The sequence below is a fragment of the Vombatus ursinus genome, unplaced genomic scaffold (assembly GCF_900497805.2).
Source record: "Vombatus ursinus unplaced genomic scaffold, bare-nosed wombat genome assembly UNPS02014779.1, whole genome shotgun sequence".
NCBI classification, from domain to species: Eukaryota; Metazoa; Chordata; class Mammalia; order Diprotodontia; family Vombatidae; genus Vombatus; species Vombatus ursinus.
This window is the reverse complement of record NW_020954557.1, coordinates 12,809,531-12,833,208: the sequence shown is the minus strand read 5'-3', so window position 1 is coordinate 12,833,208 and position 23,678 is coordinate 12,809,531. Positions and strand designations below refer to the sequence as shown.

Genomic DNA, 23,678 nt, shown 5'->3' with positions numbered 1-23,678 from the left:
GTCCTTATCTGACAGACTTCTAAAATTCTCAATATAAATTATTTAAAAGATATATTTGATAAGAATTCAAATTATAAATGAAAAGTATTAGATATTTTAGCAAAAAAATTTAAAATATATGACAAAACATACATAAAAACTAAACACTGTGAAACTGAAATAATGAGAATGAATAAATATCTAAACATATTCTATATCAAGATATGGCCTTTTTGAGCCCAGCCTATCTTAAAAACAGTTTATCTTAACTGCTTTAATACACTGTGGTTGAATCTATACAATGTAAAACATCTGGATGAAAACTGAGAAATGTAATCACTTAGAGGTTTGTAAAGTATCTGGATGTTAGGAATCACGTAGACAAAATATCCAGATGACTGACTGAATTTTCAGTTTTTAATCTAGACACATACTGTCTTGTACCTGTAGCCTCTGTCCTAGTTATCAGAGATAAGTCTATGTTACCATAAATGTGTATAAATTAATAAAAGAAACCATGATTTTATCCTGCACCTCTAATGTTCTGAGCAATGAATTGCAAGATTCCTTTTATTCCCTTTACAAAAAGCAAAGACACTTTTAACTTAAGCATATTCATTAAACTCAGTACCAAACCACATATGGAGCTAGTAGCTATTTAGTGTTTGGTATAATAGTTAGCCAAGATTTTACTTAACAGAGTCAGTAGAAGAAGGTGGAGTAAGAATTGAATCTTCTGCTCTGAATTCTTTCCTAGGATGAAAGTGAGGGCTTCGGGTATATCGAGGTTTCAGTCCCACAGATGAAGGCTGAGAAAAGCTTCTTCTCACAGGATGTAACCTTGGTTCCTATCATAATATAAAAAAAAAAAATAAGGATTTTTTCCAGTCTATGCAGGTTAGAACAACATAATTTTCACTTAGTGAACTCAAAAATAAAAAACTGAACATTTTATTTTATATACTATTTTGGGGAGGGGAGGGAAGAGAGTGGATGGTCCTTTGACTTTATTGGTGTGATCTTAACTTGCTGTGGAAATTACCTTCACCAACATAGATCAACAACTCATTCCCCAATTATAGTCTTAGAATGTTGCTCAGGGCATTAAGAGGTTAAGTGATTTGTCCATGATCATATAGCTAGTATGTGTCAGAGTCAGAACTTGAACCCAGGCTTCCTTCTTCCAGGACCCTTCATCCACTATAGCATCCTACCTATCATTTTATGTCATAGATACGGATAGAGTCACATTACATAGAGAAAAAACTATCAACTATTTCTGGTCATCTGAGTAATAACTTAGCACAGTGATATGTAACATGTAATCTAAATGAGTGGTGCTTAATTTGACCCTACTGAGGGTTGGCATTGATAATTCTTTGCTCAGAAACCCAGAAGAAAGGCAAGCTTTGGATAGTGACTCACTATGTACAAAACAGATGATAAACAGAACAAAAAGGAATGTATATGTTTAGAAATAAAAATAGACACTCTGAAATCCAATAATTTGCTCAGGCTATTATTACTTTTCTGAGATCAGGTATTTTTGGGTCCCAAAAGGTATACTGTAGCAATGGGATCTAATACATTCTATATTTAAAGGTTGGGAAAACTATTTAAGTCGTGGTCCAGTAAAACAACTTCCTAACCCTGAATGAATACACAACAGTAATTTATCAAATGATATTTCTAAAGTCTTTTAAAAGTTGAAATAAGGGGCAGCTAGGTGGCACAATGGATGGAGCACCAGCCCTTAAGTCAAGAGGACCTGAGTTCAAATGCGGCCTCAGACCAAACACTTGACACTTACTAGCTGTGTGACCCTGGGCAAGTCACTTAACTCCAATTACCTTAAAAAAAAAAAAAACCCCACAAAATTGAAATAATTATAAAAGTGCTCCATTTATGCTTAAGGAACAACTGATGTAGTGGAATACATAGACTTTTTTGTTTAATTTGTAAAGCACAGTAATTTATATCTTTAAAAAAAGACACTGGTTGATTGCAAAACTTAATATAATTTCTAGCATTTTTGCAAGTGAACCACTGTATGAACATTGCTAAAATTGTCAGGTGTTAACCATTTTCAACTTTAAGAAGGCTTCACGAAAAGGCCACAAAGGCAACTAATTACTTTATTCTGGAGTACCTGTCAGACACAGATAACTTTCTGCCTAAAAAGATTTGCAATTTGTGTAGCTTTCTGGAAAATTCATTCATATAATTTCAGGACTATATGGTAGTTTTTAACCAGAAAAAAAAAACACATTTAAAGATATATTTTACATTACATTTATTTTTTCTAATCAAAATAAGTTTTGCATATTAAATGAAGTACCTTGTCTCTTAAAATTTTAAAAATTTCCACTAAAAACTGCCATAGTTCCATAAAAATGAACACTACGATAATTTTCAGCCAGGTACTTCACAGAATTGTGAGGAATGTATTATGATTTGATCTGTTTATAATAAATATTATTATAGTTATCCATTTATTCTCAATGCTATGCCAAAGTCTTCTAAAACAAAAATTTCAAGCTATTAGATTCAACAGTATTAAAAAGAATAACTTATCAGTGTGGTGATGAGGAACTACAATTATAATTGTTATTAATATCATATTATAAAGCAGCAATTATTACAGCTTAAAAGGTGGTATAGTGGATAGAGTGCAGGGCCTGGAATCAGGAAGACCCGAGCTGAAATCCTACCTTACATATTTCCTAGCTGAATGACCTTGGGCAAGTCATTTAACCCTATTTGCCTCAGTTTGCTCATCTGTAAAATAAGCTGGAGAAGGAAATGGCAAACCACTCTAGCATCTCTGCCAAGAAGACTCCAAATGGGGTCATGAAGAGTCAGATATGACGGAAAACAACTGAACAGCAACAAAAAAGAAAATAAAGAACAAATAATCCTCTTTTATAATTTCAAATGCTGTGGACTTCAAAAGTCTGATAAACAACAATGATTTTCGTGTCTCAATAAGGAGACAAGAAAAGCAGGAAATGGAAAAAAAGTCATTTAAGGGGTGATGTGTGTGTGTGTGTGTGTGTGTGTGTGTGTGTGTGTGTATACCATGTTCCTTCAGAAACATAAGGGATATATGTAATTGTGACACATCTCCAAAACATGAAAAGAAAAAAAAAGAATTAAAAGGTAGACACAGCCTAAAAGAGCCTTTTCATTTCTTGGAGAAAGATAAAATATGAGTATTTCTGGAGAAATAAAAGGACATCTGAAGTCCTTTTTTTTTTCATATCCAGTTGTCCCTTATACATATTTTGTATTAGAAGACTGATATGAGTATAATTTCAGCAGAATTCTTTTGTAAATTCATTTTAATTCAACACTTATTAACCATTTACTGAGCACTGGGAATAGAAAAAAAAAAAAAAAGGAAAGGGAAATCCTACAAGTACCCAAGTACATATACTGTAAATATAAACAACTTAATGGCCAACCCTGGAAACAATTCTATCACCACTACTCTAACCATGGATACTAGTATCCATAATTAAAGGCAATGATTACTTGATAATTACATTAATTCAATTTTCTCCATTTTTAAACATATTTTTAATCTTTTAATTATTGTTTCAATAATATCCCTTTAGATAGGAAATTTTCAAATGTTCTGATACTGGTAACATTTTCTAATACTTGAGAGCAAAATATTCTAGTAACTTGGTGAAGTAGCACTTGGTGATACCAAAAATTATTTCTTAAGATATTACATTTCTTAGGATTTTTTAACCACCTTGAAAGGGCCTCACACTACAGCTGAGTCAATATGTCAGCAGTATGACCTTGGTCTTCATTAGGAAAAGCTTATCTTCCAGAATAAGCTGATAGCCCTTTGTGCTCTTTCTTGGTTAGGCTAAATATGAAGTATTGTATTCACTTTAGGAAGCACAATGATAAACTGGAGAGTTTCTACAGTGGGGCAAAAAGGATGATGAATGGCCTTGAGCTCATGTCATATTGGGATTGCTTAAAAGAATTTTGGATGTTTAGTCTGAAGAAGACAGGATTCAGATGGAACGTTAACTTTAAGTATATGAAGGGTTGTCATGTACAATTAGGATTAACACTTGCTCTGTCTGACCTCAGAGATTGGAACCAGGAGCAATAGGTAGAAGGCAAATTTAGGGAGGCAGCTAGGTGGCGAGGTGGATAGAGCACCAGCCCTGAAATCAGGAGGACCTGAGTTCAAATATGGCCTCAGACACATAACACTCACTAGCTGTCTGACTCTGGGCAAGTCACTTAACCCCAATTGCCTCACTAAAAAACAAACAAACAAAAAAAACCCCCCAAAACAAAAACAAGGCAAATTTAGGCCTGATGATAGAAAAACCTTTCTAACAGTGAGTGGTATCCAAAAGTGGATTGGGCTGCTTCAGGTTCTCCCTTATCAGAGGTCTTTTGTACAGAGTGGAAAATTACTTGGTGGGTGTTCTCTAGTGGGGATTCTTTTTTGGGGATGAGTTGAATCAGATGGCTGCTGAGGTTTCCTCCCAATTCTAGACATTTATGATTATATTTATTATGATGCAAGCAGAAGACCTAGGTTCAAGTCCTGCTTCGGATATGTACTAGGGAGGTGATCTTTGGCAAGCCTCTTAGACTCTAAAGGCCCCTAGGCAACTCTTTTAAAAGTTGAAAAGTGGGTTCAAATCTGCATTGATAGAGGGAGTTTCCTTATCAGGTGTTTCCTATACCAATCAAAACATTGGTCTAGTTTTTAAAAAGATATAGAATAGTAGAAAGAACACTGGATTATGGAGTCATAATAACCCAGATTATGAGGCAGGTGGGTGGTCCAGTGGATAGAGTGCTGGGCTTAGAGTCAGGAAGACCTGAGTTCAGATGTGGCCTCAGACAGTGATTTAGACATGTGACTCTGAACAAATCTCTTAACCTTTGCATGCCTCTGTTCCCTCAACTGTAAAATGGGGATAATAACAGCTACCTCCCAGAGTTGTTGTGAAGATCAAATGAGATAATAATTGTAAAACACTTAGCACAGTGCCTGACACATAGCAGAAGCTTAATAAATGACTGTTTCTTTGCTTCCTTAGACCTGGGCATTGGTTCTGAGTTTAATACATAACAGATATGTTAAGCAAATCACTTAACCTCTTTGAAACCTGTATTTCTCATCTATATTAAATGTCTCGGGATTGCTATACTACCTATCTCAAAAAACCCAAACAACTAATGTATATGAAGGTATTCTAAACTAAAATGGTATGCAAGAAACACTGTTATCCTGAACTGGAATAATATAGTAGGCCATACTATGATAGAGCAGTCACAGTTTTGAAAGCATAAAGTTAAAGTAAATAACATTAAGACTGTTAAAGTCTTTTCTTAATACTTTTATCATAAGGAGAATTTTGGACACTTATACACCAAATTTAATTGCGGTCATTCAACAAACATTTATAAAAAACCTCAAGTGCTTGACTGTGCTGAAAAGGCCAAAGAAAATCAAACCTTTAATATGCACCCTCCTTATCCACAAGAAGCTTAGGGGAGATAATATAAATAAATACATGTATAATGATAGCTGTAGTACATCATGGAATGCTGAGTCTATATCTTGGTCACTTTTAGGGATAGAGCTCAGTACTCTATGGAACATGTTTCCAATCCAACCCGTTACACATGAACAGGACAAAAAAAATTGAATGTGATTAATGCAGAAATAGCAAACAAAGTTTTAGAAGAGTTGAAGACTGATTATTTCTGCCTGGGGGGTGGAAGAAACCAAGGAAAGTTTCCCAGAGAAGGTGGTATTTTACTTGGACCTTCAAGGACACGTAAAATTTCAACAGGTGGAGATGAAGAGGTAGAAGGAGGGACATTCCAAGTACAGGTAATGGCATGGACAGAGGCAAGAAAAGTGATTTGGCTGGAGCACAAGGTATGTGAAGAGTAAGATATCGTAACATCAAGTAGGTGGGAACCAAACCAATTGTGGAGAGTCTAGAAAGCCAAATTAAGGAATTTAGATTTTATTCACTGGGCAACAGGAAATTTCCAAGTCCAGTGTATTTTGTATATAAGGAGGATTAATCTGAAAACAAAGTGGTGTACTACGTTTGGATTCAGGAAGAAGTGGGTTAAAATCCTACACTTCCTTCCCAGTGACCTCCCCTTACTGAGCTTAAGTTTCCTCATTTGTAACATGAGGATGATGATAGCACCTACCTCACCAGGTAAGATGAAATGAGATAAGATGCTTTTCAAATCTTAAAGTACTACATAAACATTTTTAAAAGAGTCCTAAATTTGAAGTCAAAGGACTTAAGATTTGGATATTGGCTCATTTTACTTTTCTGGGCCTCAGTTTACTCATGTGTAAGATGAGGGTATTGGGTTAGATGATTTCTAAGTCCAGTTCTAAATCACATGATTTGATGGGACCAGGGAGAAAGGTTAGGAAACTACTGAATTAGTCCAGGTAAGAAATGAGAATCTGGAGTACAGTGGTAGTAGCTGGAATCAAAAAGAAGGCAGATAAGTAAGAAGTATTGTTAGGTAGGACTGATGGGACTTGGTGATTATATATGCTGGGATGAAGATGGGGAAAAGATAAAGATGTCTCCAAGTTTTGAGGCTGACCAGAAAAATAGTGGAAATTTGGGCAAGTGCATAGAAAAATTTACCAAGATCTTGAAATTAATTTACATTAGTTTAATTGATATTTGTATCTCTTTCCTAATACCAACAAGTAGATTTTATGCCTGGTTAAATACAAATGATTTAATGAACCACCTAGATTCATTTTTGCACTTCATTTCCCCACTGGTACCTAGCATAACTCCTTGGAACTAACAGGTACTCAACAGGCATTTATTGAATGAATAAACAGATAAAAGTCAGTACAACTGTTCTAGAGGCCCTTGTGACTTAACTGCTATATTCCTAGAACTCTTCTCTGTACTCCAGCACTCGATTTAATTTTGATGCTGCATTTCATGTGTGATATATCAAATCATAAAGCAGAAATCGGAATACCACAAGTAAATACATTTCCAGTTTTGAAGGGATTTCCTGACTTGTGAGAAGGGAAATTATGAAGATTTGATGTGGCTTCAGGAAACTCTTACACAGGCATGAATCATACATAAGGAGGCAGCAGGTTATAGTAGGATCTTCTTATAGACATAATGATGAAATAGTTCTATACCATTTCCAGTGCCAGGCTGAGGAAGTAAGATTTCAGATTCTCTTCACTGATTACATGATATAGGAGTCCTGTGGAAACTTTATCCAATTCCCTAGTGCTATTTTTATTAAGGTTTGGAACCACTTTTATATTGGTACATTAGAATGAGAAAAAACCCTGCGTAGTGCCTTATAGATCCCTAATAAGACAGATTTACATGGGAAGAACTTATTCCAGTCCCTTAAACTTTTATTGAAATAACTGCCCAGAACAGGAATTGAAGCATAAGAAGGATTTTTGAAGTTCACCTTACAAACATTGGAAACCTATTAAATTCTGAAACGTTGATTACTTCTGCGGATTTCAGTTTTCTACTGAAACATTCTGAACAGGAACTTGACTGACTTAAAAGTTTTTTATAGTCTAACTTCAGGACTTCTCTTCAGACTTACATTTACTATCATAGAAAGCTTCTTTATAGGTGCTTCTCTAAAACATTAAAGCTGTATTACCTAATTGCATCTTTTGGGCTATTTTTATCTGGAAATAGATAGACTTGTTTAATTTTTGTCTCTGTACCTCAAGCATAGTGCCTGGCATATAGAAGGTACTTAATAAATGCTTGACTGATTGATTGATGTATGACATAACATACAGCTATTATTTCTTATATGCAATGGACTTCCATTAGGGGACCATAAACTATGGATATTAAACCTAGGTGTTTGGCTGGACAAGAGGGAAACTGGTGAATCTAGGGAGTCAAGAGATCCTCAAGACTAGAGAGACAAGGATTTAGAAGGCAGGTAAATAGGGACAAAGATCAGGGAGGTCAAGCAGCAGGTACTTAAATTAAGCTGGGACACTTATGAAGAAAATATCAGAAGACCCAAAGATTCTGAATAGGTGAGGAACCCAGAAGAAAAGGTCTGGGCAAGAAGAGGTCAGCATCTAGGATAGGATTCTGAATAATAATCACAGAATACCAGTATGAAAAATGGAGCAAAAATAATGTGATTCAAGAGTATGTTATATAACTCCTGTTTAAAACTGGTCTCAAGAATTGAAGTCTTAATAAAAAGAATAGCTCCAAAGAAATTGGGAAAGTTTGTATGGAATTATGTAAAGTGGACAGAACTAGAATAGTTTACACAGTAACAACACTGCTTAAAAAAGTCTTGTTTTGAAAGACAAGAAGGCATCAATCACCTGGAATGTAGAACACTAGTATAAGTGGGGTACAGAAAAAGGAAGTGGAAAAATGTCAAAGAAATTTTGCCCAGTTACCTTAGTATCCGGGAAAGGATGTGTGTGAATTTTTCCATCTCCCTTTCCCCCTCTTGGACCACATGGCCTTGTTGATCTCAAAAGTGCTGCTAGTACTATAAATTAAGGTACACTATGGGTTAAATAGGTTTCTGTGGATTTGTATGGGACCTTATCCATCATTTATAACTGGTTCTATGGGAAAATGCTTTTTAAGTTTTGAACAACCAATTAATACTAACATTTTTAGAAAACAATATCCATCTATAAACTTGTGACTACTTGTAATACTCACAGTGAGTAATGATGGATAGACAATCAACTAGGAAGCATTTCTATACCATCATGCAGGAGAATAAAAGGTTAGAAAACATGTATACTGTGGAGAAAGTCTTTAAGTCAAAAAAAAGAAACACTGTTTTTGTTTTCTAATATCATCTTGAATAATGAATATGCTTGATAGTATCTACTGCTCTCCTCTCTTTCATGAATTTAAGAATGAGATGGAAGAAGGGGTACCACCAGAGCAGTATGATATTGAATAAAACCACCATTGAATTGTCCTTCTGAGCTTGGTGCATGAAAATGAAGAGGTATGTGGGAGAAGTGATACCTAAATATATGAAGAAAAAAATACCACTCCAGCCATTAACTTGTAGGAGCTATCCAAAATAGCAGTCAAGATGAAACAATGGCTTCTGAAAGGCCAAGAAGAGGGATAACAGGTAGGAACTCTCCTGAGATACCAGGTAAATCTCTGTTCTTGGGCAGGGTTGACTCTGGTCCCTGGGATGTAGGTCCTAGAAACAAGTGAGGGTGACAGAAGGTGAAACCTACATTTTAAAAGATAGGGAACCACTTGTATTTTTAAAACAGAGGATAGTTATTAAGTTAACCCCCACCTCCCCACAAATGGACAGTAGAGACACCAATATCCTAACTTAAGATAAGTTTGAATCCCACCAAGAGGATATTCTGAAGTGGGGGCGGGGCGGGAGATCATTTCCTAAATCTCTATCAGTGAAATGAGAATGTACAGACAATGTCACAAACACTGGTTGGGAGGGAAAAAAGGAAAAAAAAACAAAGATGATTGTTAAGTCATTCAACATAGGTTGGCTCAGGGTCCTAAAGGCTAAAGATTAGCCTTGTCTCAAAAATATGTATTTTAAAAATTTCATCCAGGAAATCTTAGAGGTGAAAGTGTCTAGGGGTAGCAATACCTGGTCCAAGAGAAAAAGGATAAGTTAACTCAAATGAACAAAGATTTGTTAAGTAATTAACTATATATAAGCACCATGCTAGGCACTAGGGATAAAAACATAAAAAAATTAGTCCTTGCCCTCTAAGAATTTACATTCTATTGAGTATGTGTGTATGTGTATAAATGACATACAGTTAAATGTAATAAAAGGCATATCATGATAGGAACAAAGAATATACCTAGACAAAATGCTCCAGAAAAATTTGAGGACAGAACATTCATCTGTGGGGAAGGAGGGGTCTGAGAAATCTTCAAGGAAGAGCTTTAAAGGATGAGGTGGATTCTGAAAGGTGAAGATGAAGAATGAGTACATTCTAAGTGTGGGGGATGGCCTAAGCAATTGGAAGTATGGGGAACAATTGGTTATTTTAGTCAGAAAATTGTGTGTGTGTGTGTAAAAAGGAACAATGTGAAATAAGACTGTCAAGTAGGCTACTGTCAGGCTGTGAAGGACCTTGGGTGCTAAACTAAAGAATTTTACTTAAATAGAAGAAATGGAGAAGCATGAAGTAAAAATGAAATTCATATGAGAACTAAATGCTAATTTTTTTTGTTCTTTTTTTTTCTGTAGGCTGAAAGAAATCCAGTAGACAGAAAATCGAAAAGATTGTGACAAGGCCTCCAAAATCTATAATAAATGGCAGAAGATACATAGTGTGTGTGCATTGCGAGCAGGGTAGGGTGGTAGTGATGGTGGGAGGTTAGGACTTAAGCCATTAAGTAACACATGGGATAACCCAAGGGTCTGTTCTATTTTGGCTCTCTGACCCCTCAGACCTCATAGCCTCCCATGTTCCAAAAGATGAGAAGAAAATTACCAAAGTGATAACTGGTGACCTTGATCATCTTTAGAAAACTACTCAATTCTAACAGTTGTATCCTCATGGGCACATGAGAAGAAACACAAAATTGAGATCAGTACTATACTGTAATAAGTAAATAATATATAATAAAATAATACATGATCACTGAATTTTGCTACATCAGAAGTACACTGTCTATCAAATGAAAGACTGATACAACTAGGAGCTGGACAACATAAGAAAACCAGTATGTTTTTGGAAGACTAGCAGATAGTCAAGGGTCAATATAGTATAACAGAAATTTATCTAACCCCAATATCCAAAGAACTATTCAACCTATTATACACGTAAAATGTCCTTCAGAAAATTCAGATTTAGCATTAGTTTCATTATCAATGGTTCAAGCATCAAAGTTAAAAAAAATGTCACTAACACTGAGGTCCTAAAATATAGTTATTTGACTGGTATAAAATAGTATACTGTAAACATCCCAAGAACAGGGCTCCTATCTAATCTAAATTTTGTATCTCTACCAGCACAGAGCTTTGCACAAAACAGGTGCCTAATAAATGTTTATTGAATAGAACACAATCTATGCTTGCTTCTGTTAAGTTCTGCTGTATAAGAGAACTACATAAAAATATGTAACTGACATATGAAAAACTAAACAAAAACTATTTTGTGGAGAAAAGAAACAAAATGAGAACACCACCGAACATATTTAGAAGTAATCTGAAATTGCTATTGGTTGCTGGTAGAGAAAACAATAGGTAGAATAAAAGGATGATGAAATTTAAAATGGGGCTAGTTCAATTCGAACAAATATTGTATCGCTTATGAGGCAAAAACAAAGTGTGTAGCGTAAGAAAGTTTCAATAAATGACTGATACCACAGCTTCTAATTAGACAGTAGTATGAAAGGGATGCAAGCTGTCTTTTTAGGCACTTGTGCATATGGACAGCAAACCTATTAAATGAGTAGCATTCAAATAGAAAAATTTTACATGTGTGTATATTTTTTTAAGGGCAGAATGAGCCAAAACTAAAAATGTCATAAAAAATCTTTCTTCAGGAAGACATCACAATTCCAATGCAAAGAGAACTGGGAACCTTTAAAAAAAGGACTCACTATATCTGGGTTTTGCTTTTTTCAGACAGAGAAGCAAAAAGGGAAATCACAATTTCAAGAAGATTACATAAGTAGTCACCTTTGGCAAACATTGGAGATGCTTTTACAAACAGAACAGGCAATGCTGAAGGCAGGTAGGGCCAGCCGTTTCAATTCATTTTCCTGTTACCTAATCACTACTCTTTTCACTTTTGTGGATGGATAATCCAAGAGATTTGTGAGGAAAGAAATAAATTCAAAAGTGAGGGAAGAAAATGTGTAAATACCAACATCTCCATAAAGGGACTTTTTTTTCTCTGGTTAGGGAACATTTCATAGATATGATCTATAAGCATATAAACATATAGTCATAAAGAACTGAGAATAGTATAAAGCAAGAGACTTATTTCTAGTGTGGGCACTGAAATTAGTTTCATTACTATAGAGTTAAGACTACCCTATAAGAATAAGATGCACAGTCCTACCATGGGAGAATAATTTCATTTTGACCAATATCCTCACTTATAGTCTGGATACATTCCACTACTAATTCATTGTATAAATTATACTATGTATATGTTTCATATCTCATTTTGACTCACCCATACTTAATCTACCAAAGCCATCAAAAGGGCAAAGGTCTTGAGGGTATTCCAAAACATAAAATAAGCCTATCAAACAAACTAAACATTATAGCAACATTAACTATTAAGAATTATAATTTAATATTTTTGAAAATTTCAAGATATTTAAGTCAGGTTCTATCTGAATGTTCTGCCAAAGAAAAGGGAATACTCTCTTCATAAGTTTATGATTTTGGTCCATGTAGTACAATTATTACCACTGTGATGCACATATAATTATTTTTAGAAAACATTCATGAAGTGGTTTTGGAAATTTGCCCATAGGCATTCAATAAATATTTACTGACTCAGTGACTGAGTCATGATCATCTAAATACAAAACAATGTAAATTTAGAAATTGTCAGCTATCTTAACACATTTGTTTTCTGTTTTTCACAATGAGTACTTTTTTCTACTTTTCAAAAACTTCTACAGAAAATATACTAAATAAATGAAAAAATAAAATGAGTTTCTTACAGTATCTGTAATGAGGAATTCTCCAAATTTGTCTCCTCCACAGATTCACACTCACCCTCCCTCCAATCCATCTGTCTTCTGAGGTAATATGGTTCTGGGCTGGCAAGCTAAGGGATGGAGAAGGTAGGCTGACATGCTCCAATATTTGCAGGTGCTGTACACAAATGTTGAAGTCTTGGTCGGCTTCTCAAATTAAAGATAGCTTCTAAATTCTATGAATGTATCCAAGGAGGGCACTCACATATGTATTAACTATAACAAGATCCTTGATCCACAACATCAATGAATTTTTGTCCAAGTGATATACGGCATCATGCCCACCTAATGTTTTCAATATTAAAGTTCTCTTAATTTTTATTCTAAAGACCAGAGGTATGAGAGAGAAATATCCATGGCATAAATAAATGGAAGTAAAAATAAAGACCAAAAAAACCTTTAAGTGTCTTGCAGCCAAATATTTAAAATGAAAAAAGATAACCTTCTTACCTGATATTGATATGTAAAATGTGGAACAAAGCAAAAAGAACATGACTTCTGAAATTTCAGAATAACAGGGAAAGTGAAATAACACTATTTCACTTTTTTTTGGGGGGGGGATAAACATTCATAGATCCTATTGTCTCTTGTGAAACAATTTTTGCTGGCAAACATATTAATTAAAGACAGCATGGTATAGTGGAAAAAGTTGGGTTTGGAGAGCCATGGGTTTAAATCCTGCTTCTGGCATATATCCCCATGACTGCTGTTATTTCTCCTGAGAATGAAATATATTTGGGGGTAAAACATGAGGAGGAATGATTTTTAGGGGGTTAGCATCAACCTTTTTCTTTCTTCCCCCCCCCCTCATTAATTTCCTGAGATGAAGAGGGTTAAGGGGAATTTTATATGACTTATATAAATCACAATGTCAAGAACTAGATGTTTGAGCTTACTGACTTCTGATTTGTTCTACAACTTCTAGAAAATGAATGCTTTTTTTAAAGCAAAACCTTACTTCCTCATATTAATAAATCAAGTTGTCTCTAGAATCAGAATCTAAAGTTCTCCTAAGATTTACAAAGTGTTCATCTTTTTATAAAACAACTGGTTCAGTGGACAAAATGCTGAACTTGGAGGTACAAGATCTAAGTTCAAACCCTGACTCTGCCGATTTACTACTTGTGTGACCCTGGGCAAGTCAAGTCACCTCTCTGGGATTTAGTTTCTTCATATGTAAAATGAGGGATTTGGACCAGATGATTTCTAAGAGCCCTTCCAGATCTACATCTATGATACTTTTTATCCACAAAGATATCTCACTTTCACCCTAGAGCTTCATTAAACTACCACCTTTTGGGTCTGTGTTGTGGAACACTGACATTCTAAGTTCACTTTCCTCATTTACCAAGAGATACTTATACCATTTATCTCAAAGGAAGAAAGCTTTTAAAACCTTCAAGAACTCCATCAATGGGTTATGAAGAAAGTTCTTCAAACCTTCAAGAACTCCATCAATATGTTATGAGTTATCATTTCCCCCCGATCTGACTAAACTTGTATAAGGGCATATCTTTTTAAAATTTATGTCTTATCCAGTGCCTAGTATGGTATTCTCCATACAGTAGGTGTACATAATATAGTTTTGCTGAATAAATTCTGTCAACTAAATTCTTCTTGGAGGAGGGTCTAAAATGATTAAATTTAAACATCTAGTAGGGTTATAGTATGGCAAGGCTATGGTACTTATTACAAATATTAGTAGTATCAGAAAAAAATGAATAAAACCATAATAAAAAGATACACTAATTTTTTGAATGCTTGGAAAAGTGCCACAAAAGGAGTTATAAAAGTAAGAATTTTGCTGAAAATCATGATAGAAGCACAAAAATATAAATGAAGAAAGTCAAAGATTAGTAAACAAGCAGTGGCTAATAAAGATAAAGCATACTCCAAAGGCCTTGTGATGGAAAATGCTATCCACAAAGAAGAAAGAACTATGGAGTTTGAATGCAGATCGAAGCATACTATTTGCTATTTTTTTTTCTTCTGTTGTGTTTTGTTTCCTCTTTTCTGGTGATTCCTCCTATTAGTTCTAATTCTTACTTACAACATCACTAATGTGAAAATATGTTTAATAGGAATGTATATGTATAACCTATGTCAGATTGAATGCCGTCTAGGGAAGGGAGGGGAAGAAAAATTTAAAACTCAAAAGCTTATGGAAGTGATTGTTGATAATTCAAAATAAATTAATTAAAAAAATAAACAAAAAAATAAAGATAAAGCATAATAAAAAAAAATTCAAAGTAAAGTGATAGGAATATTGACCCAAGACTGCCTAAGTTTAAAGTAATAACCCTACATTCTAAAAGGCATAAAAATATATTTGAAAATTCAATTTAAATTAGAAGTTATCATCCGTCCAAAGTATTAAAGCAAAAATAAAAGGATATAAATTACAACATTCAAAATCTAAAATTCCATGATGAAAAAAAACTATCACAAAGTAGTGAAAATGAAAGATGATTCACTATTCCCAGCATGGCTGTTATGGAATGAACAAAACAACTACTACAGAAAATGTCACAACAGTTGGATTAATACAAAACAAAACCCAACATGCCACAGCCAACTACTAAATTTTGTGGAATAGGTGAAAAGGAGAACTTCATAATATCTAATAGCTTATAGTTGGAAAAACAAGTATGGCAAGGTATCAACTAACCCTAAGTTTCACAACGGGCAGCTTCTAGCCGGTTCGTTGAAGCTGGATCTCGGCCACACAAGGATCATTGGACAAGAAATCAGTTGAGCTGGACTAGAGCTGCCCCATTGTCTTAATAATGAATGCTCCACACTGTCTGTTAAGTAAAGAGAAAGAAAATACAGATCAGAGAAACTGAACAGAAAGAACAAGAATAAGTTAGGAGAAAAGAGTCAAGAACATCAATCAATACTATTGAACATGTGTGTGGCACTGTATTCATTCAACAAACATTTATTAAGTACCTACTACATGCAAGGCACTGTTTTAGGCACTAGAATACCAAGAAAAATGAAGCAGTCCCTGCTCCTCAAGGAGCTTACATTTAGTTGGAGATACACAACATAAACATAGATGAATAAATGCAAAGTCTATACTAAGTAATACAAGGTAATATCAAGAGAGGAGGCAGAAAGAAAGAGAGAGACAAAGATATAGAGAGATAGAGAGATAGAGAGAGATAGGGAGATAGAGACAAAAAGAGACAGAGACAGAGAAACAGACACAGAGAGAGAACTAGGGAATGTGATAGATAAGAAAAGGCCTTATATAGGAAATGGCACATAACTGTGTTTTCAAGGAAGGTAGGTAATCTAAAAAGATGAAAATGAAGGAGAGTGCATTCTAGTTGCACAGGGTCCATCTGTGCAAAGGCAAGAGATGGAATGTCATATATATGGAAGTGCTTTAAGTCTCATTTGGCTAAAAAAAAGCATATGAAAGAGTAATATAAAATAACTGGAAAGGCAAGTTGGGAGACAGATTATGGAGGGCTTTAAGTGACAGGCTAAGGATTTTGTATTTTATTTTCCTGACAGTAGCAAGCCACTGAAGATTTCTGAGTAGGGGACAGTTATAGTCACATCTATGTTTTAGAAATAACCTATTTGGCAACTATGTGAAAGATAAACTGGTGAATGAAGAGTCTCAAAGCATGGACACCAATTAGGAGATTATTGCAGTCATACAGCCAAGTGGTAATGAAGACCTGAACTCAGGCAGAGTCTGTGTGACTGGAGAGAAAGGGTCAGATGTGAGAGATTTTGTAGAAGTAGAATTGATAATATATGGTAATTGATTAGATAGGGGAAATGGAAGAGAAAAAAAGTCAAGTATCACTCCAAAGTTGTGACACTGGATAGCTAGAAGGATGTGCATGCTCTTAAGATAAAAGGGAAATTTAGAGATGGGTTTTGGGTTAAAGGAATTCTGTTTTACACATGGTGAGTTTGCGATTTCCTATGAGGCATCCAGGTGGAGATGATCAATAGATGTAGAGAGAGATAGACTGATATAGATTAGGGATTCATCTGCATGATGATGAAAATTAAGCTTGGGAGTTGAGATCACCAAGGGAGAAAATGAAGAGAGAGAAACTAGAGAAGGATACCCACACTTAGAAGAAAAGCATGATGATCCCCTAAGAGACTGAGGAGTGGTCAGATGGGCAGCAGAAAAACCAAGAAAGCAATTATCAACAAAACTATGAGAAGACTATGCAGAAAGATGGTGATAGTAGATAGTCTCCAAAGCTATATATAAGCTAAATAGAATAAAGACTAAGAAAAGATCATTTGGCAGATAAGAGTTCTGTATTAACTTTGGAGAGTATAGTTTTATTTGAGTGGCATTTGCAAGGGGATGAACAGTGTATGGGAAGAGATAGGGGCAACAAGCGTAGATGACTCTTTCTAGGAGTTGGACTATGAATAGGCAAAGAAATATACAATGATAACTTGAGGGGATGGCTGGGTCAAGGTTTTTTAGTTTGTTTTCTCTTTAAAGGATGGAGGAAACCGAAAATGTGAGCCAGAGAAGGAATGACCTAGGAAATCAAGTTTCTGAAGGACACTCGGCAAAGAAAAAGGGCACTTTTTCATCAAACAAGCAAAAAAATGTGAGAAGAAATTATATAAGAAAGGTTTTGAGGTGTGGAATATGAGAAAAGAGGAAACTAATCATGGATGGCTTTAATTTTGAAATCTTTTGTTGAGAAAGATAAGGGGAGGGTGCTTAAGGAAAGGAGAGAATTTTGAACAGTCACTTTGGAGAACATAATGAGTCAAACAGAAAATAAAGGATTTCCATCCAGCAGTAGAGGTCCAGTTGAGCTCAGTTAACATAATTGGCACAATTCTGAGACTACTGTACTACTAAGACTCTGAGATAAACAGAGATAGGGAGAGAGTAAAAGAAAGGCCTTTGGGGCAGGTAGGTGGCACAGTTAGGAGGACCTGAGTTCAAATCCGGACTCAGACACTTACTAGCTGGGTGACCCTGGGCAAGTCACTTAACCCTGACTGCCTTACAAGAAAAAAAAGAAAGGCCATTGCTCACAAAGTTTGACAATCTAGATTTGGCAAGCTATAGCAGAGTCAAAGTACAAATACACATTATTGAATAGTCATTGTGGAGAGGAATGCTAGTCTGCTAAGATTAGGTGTGAATTAGAATGAGTTCCTTTCCATTTGGAAAAAGATTTTATATAGGAAAAAAAAAGTTGGGGGTTGCCAAAAAGCATTTATATATTTCTATCTCTACCTTTCTCATCACTCCAAGGTATTAAGTACATTTTGCTGTAGGATATTCAAGCATACAGGCAATCAAGATGAGCAAGTTAGGGTAGTTCTGGAATCTTCAGGATATCCCGGGAATTCTGGTTAAAAGTAGAAGGAATCAAAGAAGTATATATCTATATCCTTATTTAAATTGTGGGACTAGGTCAGCTCAGAGTTCAAGGAACTATTTTATGACTTCTATAAGGGTTCTGAGAGGTTTAGGGCTTCAATCTGGTTGTCATTTTGAAAATGATCACAATCTAGTTCTTCCTTGGACCCTTGGGATTATCCTGAATCCAGAACAGACCTGTAGGGTATTTATAAATTAGAATGGGTCTTTTTTTGGGGGGGGTCTGTTTAGTTCTCCAAACTATTAAAGTTGTCCTAAGGCTCTAAAAATCCATCCTGTGGGACAGAGGAACACAATCTACAAACATGGCCTTAGCCATTTCAGAAGTATGTGACTTATTGGATATATACCTTTGGTACCCTATTCCCAGGGAAAAATGATAGATTCAGTTTCCCAAGAGCACTGAACAGGTTGAAGGCCTGACAGGTACAAAGGGAAATGAGTGGTTTTAATACACCACAGAAAGGAAGAAAGCGAGTATTTGAAAATGAGACGTCTTAAGCTGGCATCAGGGAGGATAGATAAATTAGTATTAAAGGTCAAAGTAAGGAATTTGGTCAGAAAGTGGAATCTGAGAATTTAACTGACGAGGAAGGCATATAAGTGATGAGAGGAAGTAAACTTTAGCTGCATATTTTATGGAGAAAAGAGTGGGAAGAGGTGAAAAATTCAATGAAGAGATTACACTAATCTTTGGAGAAAATATCTAAGGCCTAGAAGATTGATTTGGTAGAGGAACATAGAAAAGATTAGGCGGACCTAAGATTTCTGAGCCAAAACTACATTAAACTTTGCATTGTTCATTATATAATTATACACAAGAATTTTACAGAATCTTTTGTGTATGTTTTGCTCTCAGAAGAAAGGCAAGATGGGGATAATGCCAAAAGAGATGGAAAAACTGAGGAGAAGTGAAGATGTCAAGGGTAACGTTAAAAAAGTTTTGATTTTACCATTCTTATTTTGAAGAGGCAGCAAAATCTCTGGATGGATGTACTGAGATTGGAAAGAGACAAAAGATCAAAGCATGAGGGTCATATGTGACTCCTATGATCAGCAAAAAATGAAGAGGAAGATATTATATCTGAAGATCAAGGAGAAACATGGCAAGTAAAAGAAAAAGGAAGAAAATTAAATCCTCATGTCCAAAACAGATGATTTTGAAAATGAGGTGGCTGATGCTGCTTGATGAATGAAGTAAAGAGATGCAGGACGAGTTAAGAGAAGGCCTTCGGGACTTAGCTTAGGCAAAATCTGATCAGAATTCTTGGTGAGGATATCTTGGTTAAATGGTATGTATGGAAATCAGACTGAAGAGCAGTAGTGCCTACATAGAATAGTAATTCTACAATATGATACTAAAAATGTCTCTTCCCATAGCAAAGAAAATTTAAATTTAAAAGGAATCAGCCGCTATCTTAAATCAGAAGATTGCCAAAAGCCTCTTCTCTCTGTGCTTCTGCAAAGTGGGACAGGGCTATTAAATGAATTTAGGAGCTTCCGCTCTAATGGGTCAACAAAAGAACTGGCATAAGATGGGCAGCAAGAATATATGATAAAGTTCTAGGAACTTAGATGTTAGGAGAGGAGAAAGAAACAGCAGGAACTATTGGGAATGGATGATTAGAATAACAGCTTAAGAACTGGGAGGTTGAAGGAAAGACTCTCCTAAATCAAATGCAAGTAAATGTTAAAAAATAGAAAATGAAATGATTGCAATGTAAGTGGGCTTCCATATTCCCCTATAAAACTTATCAATGAAAGTACTATAAAATTTATTCAGAATGTTTAATTTGCTATTATTTATCCTTATGCAAGTAATTGTTAGTAGTCAGTTAAAGCTTCTTCCACTTCCCTAAAAAAACCTAGAAAATGATGGCAGATTATTTTAATCTTTTGTTAGACCCCAAATTTCTGGACTGTGAAGACAAAAAGACAAAGAAAGAGGAGGAAAGAGACACGAGATAGACACACACAAACCTCAGAGACTGATTATGTGACAAATCATGCCAGGCCTAAAATAAATTGTCTTTCAGCCTAATTTTCTGAATGTTTTTTAGGGATTGGGGTATGAAAGATGAGGCTTTACTTTACTGACAACTAACTACTCACATAAGTGTAAATAATAAGATAATATTTTTAAATTTTATAATACTTTAACTGATACATTTATTTCCATGCTATTTAGAAGCAATCTTTGCCCCACTGAAAGTTTTAAAGTAATTTCCCTGTCAATCATCAATTCCATACAATAAATGCAAATTACCAAAATAAGAAGAATCCAAACATTCAGAGCCTAACATATAAGACCAGGACTATAAAAACACAAAATTAAATTAAATTGCTGGGGGCAGCTAGGTGGCACAGTGGATACAGCACCAGCTCTGGATTCAGGAGGACCTGAGTTCAAATCTGACCTCAGACACATAACACTTACTAGCTGTGTGACCCTGGGCAAGTCACTTAACCCCCACTGCCCAACCAAAACAAAAACAAAAATTAAACTGCTGATATGACCACATAAATTTAGATTATCAATAGTGTGATTGGCTTCATCCAATACTCCAACAGATGTGAAATCTTGTCAATGCAGGCATTTCCTCCAATGATGCAAATTGCAACCTAATCATGCCTGCCAACTTGCACAACACTTGTCCATGACATTCACTCATTGGGAGAAATGGGGGACCCAATGTACTGGGAGAGTCTTCATATTCTCTTTGACATTGTGTGGGTATCAGAGCATGTAAACTATCAACTTATTATTATCACTCTCATTATGTGACTGGTCCATTTTTTTCAGTCATACATTTCTCTGATGGTATCTTTAACACCACTTTTCCTGAATCATCATTATAACATGGCAAAGGTCTGAAACCCTGTCAAAATTTCTCAAGCTGAGAGCTTATAAAAATATTTGAAAGATAACTTTACAAGACAGATCTAAAAATACAACTTGAGTATAAAACCCTCCCCCAAAGTGCTTGCTCTATACAGTATAGCTAAAAAATTCCAAAGATAACTACAATTTTAATATTCAAATATGAAGTATTTTACTCTGAGCATTCTGGAGAGTAATTTGGAGCTATCCCCCAAAAGCTATTAAACAGTGCATACTCTTTGACCCAGCAATGCCACTACTAGGTCTAATATATCTGAAGGAGATAAAAGAAAAAGGAAGAGGACTCACACGTAAAAAATATTTACAGCAACTCTTTTTGTGGTGGCAAAGAATTGGACACTGAGGGGATGCCCACCAACTAGGGTGATGCTGAACACGTTATGGTATATGAATATGATGGAATATCATTGTGCTTTAAGAAATGATGAAGAGAAAGGTTTCAGAGAAACCTGGGAAGACTTATATGAAGTGATATAAAATGAAGAGAGCAGAACCAGGAGAACAATATATATGGTAACAATATCATAGTCAATATTGTCAAAAGTCAACTATGCTAAACTTAGTAACTCTGATCAATACAATGATCCACAATGATTCCAAAAGACTCATGATGAAAAATGCCACCTACCTCCAGAAAGAGAACTGATAGATTGAGTGCAGATTGAAGTGCATCTCTTTCTCTCTCTTGAACATAGCTAATGTGGGAATGTTTTGTATGACTTCATATATGTAGTGAGTATTCTATTTCTTGGTTTCTCAATGGGTTGGGGAGGGGGTAGGAGGAAGGAGAAAATTTGGAACTGAAAATAAAATAATTTTTTAAAAAGAAGGATTCTTAGCAAGCATATTTATGACAAAAATTGGCAGGCTGAAAATTATTATAATTGGAGCTATAATGGTACTTACTAATACAATTACTGTAGATAGTTAAGTACTGTTTTTTTTTCTGCCAAAATAACTGAAGCACTAATAGGGAGTTTCAAATTTGTATACTATCATAATAAGGAAACCTAAATTTTAACATATAAAATATTCAACTCAATAATACTAACATAATTAAAGGAAGAACAATTTAATCCAGACCAGATGGCAGCTATGTCTTTATTTCAGTTCCAAAAACTGAGTTCCAAACTCTGTAAGGGATTTGTTTTAAAAAATTACAATTCTCTGACCTTTCTGGTCAATCTAGTTCTGTTGGGAAGTAGCCATTAAAATGAGTTATATGAAACTATTATTTCTATTAATACTGTATTTGTAATTTACACATAAGGGTGAAGAGAAAATTTGACAATTTTTTTAGATTAATTTTTAGTTTTCAGCATTCACTTCCACAAGATTTTGTTCCAAATTTTTTCCCCATCTCATCCTTCCCCCTACTCCAAGAGAGCATGCATTCTGAATACCTTTGCCCCTAATCTGCCCTCCCTTCTATATTTCCCCCCTTCCACTTCTGAAAGTTTGACAATTTATTGTGTTCACTTTCTATAAAGGAATAAAGAGAGTTCCAAGAAAATAAGAGTATGGCATGATAGTAGGCATAAAGAATAATCCAGAATTATGGACTTTTTTTTCATACAGTCACCTCAAACTGGGGCCATATACCAAAATATATATACCAATAAATATCATTAAGAAATGAGTTGATAGATCTTGACCAAACCAAAATATATCTAGTAGTATCTTAATAATGTTTATTTTATTACTTTATAATAGGGAAATGCTACTTTAAATTTGTTTATATAACAATAAAAATATGACTGACATTGTGGAGAAAATTTATTCACTAAGAGATTGGTGAAGGAAGAGATAAAACTTTTCTGCATGTGTTTTACTTCCCTAAAGCAATCAAAAGAAAAAATAATCATATTTGCTACGCCAGTTTCACTGAAAAGTAATCATGTCTCTGACACATTGGATTAGGAAAAGTTATATAAAATCCCAAAGCATTGCATAGTTAAAGTGAGGAGATTATAGACCCAGCATATGAACTGGAGAAAATGATTTTTTCCCCAAGGTCTGTAACTCATGTTTAGCCCAACATATTACACTGATATAAGGAGTTACTTAATAGTTATTCTACAAAAATAGGTCAAATTGTGAAACTGACAGATCACTTTGGTTCTAAAGACCACTTCTGATAATTTGTAATATGAAACAGCAATAGCATGGATCACTTAAATTGAAAAATAATTCTAAAATTTATTTTAGTAATTTAACCCCTTTCAAGGATCATAGACTTAGGGCTGAAAAATGGTTTAGACGCCATTTAGTCTACTCTTTTACTAAACTTACTCTTTACCAGAATAACATAGAAAGGAAATGGTTTGATTTTTTATTTATTATCCTGTATTTCCTCTGATGGGCTACCTAGGAAGGAAGCTCCTTAAGCTGTGACAGAAATGGAAAAGGGTCCAGATAAGATAATCAATACATTATTATAGAATTGGCAATAAAAAGTGTATATGTCCTTCTAATTAGGGTAGCAAGTATCCATTCTTAGGAATTTTTATTTGTATTTTTAAAAATATTATGTACATTTCTCAATGTATCCCTCCCATCTTCTTCTTCTTCTTCTTCTTTTTTTTTTAGGCAATTGGGGTTAAGTGACTTGCCCAGGGTCACACAGCTAGTAAATGTCAAGTGT

General features: G+C 34.8%; 1 protein-coding gene across 1 annotated transcript in view; it reads right to left on the bottom strand.

Moving 5' to 3' along the window:
- Positions 1-668: 668 nt before the first annotated feature.
- The window catches only part of BOLL (boule homolog, RNA binding protein), a 70,487-nt gene continuing 47,477 nt past the window's right edge, over positions 669-23,678 (bottom strand). The window contains exon 11 of the mRNA XM_027866143.1: positions 669-827. Coding sequence (XP_027721944.1) covers positions 669-827 — 159 coding nt within the window. The remainder of the gene's footprint in view (positions 828-23,678) is intronic.